We start from the raw sequence: 6,000 nt of genomic DNA on the forward strand, positions 1-6,000 counted from the left end.
CAGTCACGCACCAACAGATAGTAAAGCCAACCAGGACTTCAGTGAGTGCTGCACCGTCAAGTGGTTCAGTTTTATGTCTTTACCACTAAGTAAAACACCTAACATTTCGGGTTTAGCCAATTAAGGTTACCCCTAGGCTATGAGATCATATCATCGATGTCCACAACCAAATTTTAAAACCACAAATCCTTAAATGTAGACTAGAAATGTGCAGACAGCCATTTGTGAACACGAATAAAAAAATGCAGGTTTTGCGATTTTGCAACAGCAGCCCACAAGCTTGGCCACTATGCTGCGACATAATTGCTGACAGTCAACCTTCGCCCAAAAAAAAGCTGCATGCTTGGTGTAATTTGGCCTAAACATGTGGTAAACTCTCACGGCTTCAGAATATCACCCCGTACCAGGAGAATACACTAGCTCAAACAATTTTTAATGGTCATAGACGCAGTTTTTTCAACTGTGTTGACTGCTTCACACTGGAATGCTCACATGAAAAACAAAATCCCAATTTCTAACCTGTAAGTTCCTCTATTGTTTGGGAGCTTGTGCTGGCAAGTAACCTAGGACACCACTGTGTACCTAAAAAGAAAACTTGTGTTCAGTAATGCAGAGAGACTAGCACTTCAAATAGGGACGGTACCTGTGGCCATAGTTGTAGTGGTCGCCTGCGTCTCTTGGCTGCAAGATATGCCCTGGGTGTAGGCTGCAACTGCAGACAGTGCCACGATGCTGTCTCCAGGCATCAATGATGTACGACATGAAATGTTTGTCAGTGCTGCAGTGTTTTATAGAAATGAAAAATACAACCAATGAAAATTTAAACAGTTACACTAGACTGCTAATTTTACTTCTCTGCTGAAAATAGCACATAGCACGTGCACAATTTACGAACCAGACGAGTTCAGCAACCGCATAAAGTTCAACAGATCTCATTTGCCGCACTAAAATTTATGGACCATGCACACATTTTTTAGACTCTGCACTAGGCCGGTTGCAAGGGGCAATATGCTGTACTGCTATGGGTGTGACGTACATCTTTTTCTGTTGCAAGTTCCTTGCACGCATAAACAGTTGCACCAACAAGTTTTGCCATTAAAACCACCGAACACAGAACCTCAGCCTGACTAGTACCACTGCAGCATTAAAAAAAAACGGGGTGTTTTTTGTAGAATGCATCAACCAATTTTTTAGTGCAAAGTGTTCTTTAGCCCCTAATCCACATTTCAAAGGCCTGCCTTTCTGACCTTTGTAACTCAAATCCCAAATGAGATCAAACACCTTAACAGTTGGGGAATACTTTTAACACACAAACATGCATGCACACACAACAGCCCACCCACCTACCTACCCACATACACGACCGAATGCTCTACAGCTCTTGTTTCGTGATGGTATTAGATGCCTCATATTTTTGGATGCATACTCCCACACCAAAGAATGCTTGATATTTAACAACCATTCATGATGAGTTCTGCGTGTAGTTTTTGCCTGTGCATTTTTCTGAGCTTAGTTGATAGTGGTGGCCCACATGCGGGGGCACACTGCAAGCTGTCATCTGAAAGCGACGAGCAGCTGCCCAGAGCCGTTAAATGAAGCTCCTGCATCAATAAAGTTTATCCTCTGGTGAACATAATTGCACCCTAGTTGATTCTGTTCACCCAAATGAGGTTCACACCTTATGCAACTGGCAACGAGAACATTACTGTTTTTATACCTCATGCATTTCCTACCTCCTAATAATGGATTTGACAGCCAACATAAAGTGGTCATGAAGACAAAATGCTACTCTGTTCAGTTGGAAAGAACCAGCCTTAGGTAACCCACTCGGCTTCATTGCAGCCATGAAAAATGGTTCTTAACAGAAAAGAATGCAAGAAATATTTAACATTCAAGCTTCATGCTGCAGTGAAGTAATATGGGCAGGAGTGAAGTAATATGAACCAGCACAAAAACAGCTATCAGTGCATTAGCATTCAGGTGATGGGATGAAACGGAACCAGAGGAGGCCTTATTACGACCACCCAGTCACGTTCCTCAACAGTGGCTTTGGTCAACGGCTTAATTTTCAGAACTGGAAATGACAATAACCAAGCAGAAATGAAAATGGCAGCTATTGGGTTAGTTCTCATTTGTTCTGGTGGCTCTCCTCACCTTAGTGGCCAATTCAGCTGTTCTATAAATGTGAAAAGTATTATTTTTCGAATTAATAAACAACCAATATCATCGTTGATGAATGCGGAACCACCGCAGCAGGCAGCATTGGCATTTTGTCCAAGAGGGAACCAGGCGACTGGGGGGCTTAACCCGCCGAATTAAGCTACACCTGAGCTGTGAGTTGCGCCATAGTGCAGGCTCTGGATTGATTATGACCACCTGGAGATCTCTAATGTGTGCCCAAATTTTGACACAGACGTTTTCGGTTTCTGCCTCTATCTCTAAAGCAGCCACCGCGACCGGGATCAAACTCGCATCCTTAGGCTCAGCAGCACAACGCATTCACCACTGAGCCATTTTGGAGGTTAATATGGGCATTGCTTTTGCAATGGAGCCCTGCAGAACCCTGCATCGTATCGACTTTCCTGATCGCATTCCTATCGGACTTACTAATTCATGACCCAAGGGATTAAAAAGCCTCAGGCGCCAATATAACACTGTCATCAAAATCCATCAAAATGCTCCTAATGACGTAGCTTGCTTTTTTTTCGAAACATTGCACATCTTTGCTGAAATAAAAAATAATCAACAAATGCCGTTTAGTTTATATACTGATGGCGCTAGCGGTATTTTATTTCAGTGCAGAAGTGACATGTTTTCGAAATAACAAAACTAGGCCGTTTGGAGCACTTTCAAGGATCTGCAAAACTTTTCGTATTACTGCACGATAGTTATTTAACCCCGTAAAGTAGTAAGTCCCACTGGAATGCTAACAGGTGGGTCATTCAGACAAAACACAAGCTTGGTTCATTCGATCGATCGATTGTAGGGTTTAACGCGCCGACGCAACGCAGGCGATGAGGCGCGCCATAGTGGAGGGCTCCGGATTAATTTTGACCACCAGGGGATCTTTAACGTGCGCCGAAATCTCGTACACACGGGCGTTTTTGCTTTTCGCCTCCATCAGAAAAGCGGCCGCCGCGGCCAGGAATCGAACCCGCGACCTCGTGCTCAGCAGCGCAACGCCTTAGCCACTGAACTTGGTTCATTCGAAAGAATGCCTCGTTAGAATCATACTGACACCATTTTTAATGCACACTTTACTCAAATAAGCTATGAAATTAAGAAAAAAAGGGAATGGCCATGTGACCCACTAGCTCATTTTCCATGCCCCACGAGCACTATGATGTCATATGCCCAGCTGTGTGATTGGCTGAGGCTCGCAAAAGCAAACACAAATTATGCAGCTTGCCGAACGAGCTATTTGCGGTTAAAAGTAATGAATATTCATTTTACAGCAGTAAGAATGGTGGGCTAAACAATGAAAGTTACAAAAATGCACATAAACATTGAAGTACCGACGCGCACTGCTGTGGGTACTGGGCGCACTTTGCTTGTTTTAGCTGCACAGCAGCTCGTCGCTTTGGAGTTGTCTTACATGACATTGGTCGATTGGCGTAAGCGACGTTGCCTTACGTGACCCTGTTTGTTGAGCATATTCCATGTTTGACGAAACAATTACTTTTTAACGTGACAAAAACAAGCCACGCGCACATATGATCAAAAACAAAGTAACGGTCGACAATGATCCGCAGCTGACTATAATAGCGCCATCTAGGAGGACTGATGGTAAGCGAGGCTGCAGAGCCTAATGACGCACTGTAAGTGGTTAGAATGCCCGCCCGCCCTCATGACTTTATGGCAAACGTCACAACAACACGATTGAGCAGGAGAATGAAAATTTTAGCCTAAATTGATTAATTTCTCAGCGAATACGGCATTGTTTGCTGCCGGACAAGCGCTGGGGGCACTATAAAACATGAAATCTTTCGAATAAAACTTGTATTTTGTCTGCATGGGCCTCTTGAGAGCGCGCATGCACAAGGTCCCAATCTGCTTAGTGACATGTGGCTACAGTAATTTTTTGTGGCTGGAAAACTCCAAAAGCTACATCATTTTTTGCTGAACTATTTGCTAATCGGGGGGGAGTGAGATTTTGTACATCTTATAATGGCTCTGACTTTGTTTATATGTAGCTATAGAGAGTTATCTCCAGTACTCAATTAAAAAGTTGACAAAAGTTGTGTTTTTGGCAATCTAAACTCGTACTTACATCCATTCCCGTTAAAAACTAAAGGATCTAAGGGCGCGCTTGGGTAGCTTTGGGTACGCAGCATTACATTTTCCACCTGACTGCATTTGCGTAAACATTTTTGCGAACATGTGCACCTTTATTTCTCGGCTGTTGTGGAAGTTCAAACGCGACTGCTCGACACTAATAATGGGAGAGTGCGCTCCAAGCACGAGAACCCACGGGTCAAGAGGCTGCCTGCGCGAATTGTCGAAGAAAGCATGCACTCCCCATACATACATGCTGGACGTTTTTGGAGATACGGATTTATCAAGTATAGACAATCAAGTACATAAAGTATAGGCAAGCAATTCAGATTTCCGGCCAGCATTTCTTCTTTCATAGGCATGCTTTTACCACTGCGGAGCACTCACGGTGGTATTGGCTGACAATTTTATGATCTAAACGTCATTTCAGGTAAAAAAATACGTTTTGAATAACTGTAGCACGTATTATGGCTAAGTATCTACTGACGTTACCTGAAATCGGTATCCCACGTGTTCAATCACTCCCCTCGACGGCCGCTGCTCGATGTTATCGATACACACGTCGCTCGACTGGAATCAAGAGCACCTGCGATTGTAGGGTCGTGACAGGAAACACCGGGCGTAGGCAGAACACACGACAACCTCGACGAGCGAAGGACAGCCTTTTCATAAACTGCCCCAGTGTCCAGAGCGGCGTGTTCGCAGTAGTAGCTCGCGAGGCGTCTTACAAAGCACGGAGGAACACCGCCCAGGTGCGGTTAAGACCTGTGTCAGCTGCGACTTTTCGTAACTGCACTGACTACACCATCCCGCGCAGACGTCGTTGCTTTTTTTTACGCAAAGCTAAGCACCAGCGTTAAATTAAAACAGTGCGCAATGCACACGACACAACCTACTGCAGAACAAAGGCATTTGCAGAACAATACTTCACCCCTTCTGCATACAATGTATGCCAGCCCAATAAAGATATGTTTGGAAGGGTTGTCGGGTTGTTCCCACTGAGGGCGCTACCTTCCGAGGCAACGACCCATGCGCCGTGCATCGCAAGCAGTCTTTAGACGTCACAATAACAAGTCAGCGAAAGCACTGAGTACGGCTGTCCCTATCCGCACGCCTCGCGCGGATAATTTTTAAAACTGTCCGCACGCCTCGCGCGGATAACTTTTAAAACTGTCCGCACGCCTCGCGCGTATAATTTTTAAAACTGTCCGCACGCCTCGCGCGGATAACTTCTAAAATTGTCCGCACGCTTCGAGCCCGAATGCAGCCAATGCAGCGCCGTGTGCCGAGTTTCTTTTTCCAGGTGTTATATTATGGACGCCCCAGTTTCTTCCGCTCTCAACTTGGATGCTATCCGCGTGTTACGTTGTCGTGGCTGGTTACTTTAGTGTTCGCTAGTACGATGATTTCCTTACTTAAACCAAGTGCAGCGTCGGTCTGCTAACGCTCGGCTTCGCGTTGTGTGCTGTCCTGATCCAGCCAGCTCACGGGTGAAGCCGGCGTGCAAAGCCCTCGTCGGAAAAACGGCGACCACGACGACACCGACCCATCTCCTGAAGAATCGAGGACGAAGTTTGCCATCGCTAGTTCTGCACTTCCTATCCTACAAGCCACGTTGCAACAATGTGCAACAATCACCACATGAACAAATGCCGTGCTGTGATATGGCGAATACTGTGAGGTGAAGATGATTGTGTGCATCGGGGTGTAGTGCTCGACGTACTA

At 45.3% G+C, this 6,000-nt stretch overlaps 1 protein-coding gene across 2 annotated transcripts in view; it reads right to left on the reverse strand.

Moving 5' to 3' along the window:
- LOC144158572 (uncharacterized) overlaps positions 1 to 5,236 on the reverse strand; it is a 28,213-nt gene extending 22,977 nt beyond the window's left edge. Inside the window, exons 1-3 of one of the 2 annotated variants that reach the window (XM_077689537.1) lie at positions 4,768 to 5,236; positions 644 to 778; positions 520 to 582 (exon numbers count right to left, since the gene is read on the reverse strand). In XM_077689537.1, coding sequence (XP_077545663.1) covers positions 520 to 582; positions 644 to 746 — 166 coding nt within the window. In that variant the 5' untranslated portion in view covers positions 747 to 778; positions 4,768 to 5,236. The remainder of the gene's footprint in view (positions 1 to 519; positions 583 to 643; positions 779 to 4,767) is intronic. The other variant, XM_077689538.1, reaches the window with a different exon arrangement.
- Positions 5,237 to 6,000: the final 764 nt, after the last annotated feature.

This window comes from Haemaphysalis longicornis, unplaced genomic scaffold (genome assembly GCF_048455015.1).
Source record: "Haemaphysalis longicornis isolate Haplotype H1 unplaced genomic scaffold, Haemaphysalis longicornis Haplotype H1 scaffold_10, whole genome shotgun sequence".
Classification (NCBI taxonomy): Eukaryota; Metazoa; Arthropoda; class Arachnida; order Ixodida; family Ixodidae; genus Haemaphysalis; species Haemaphysalis longicornis.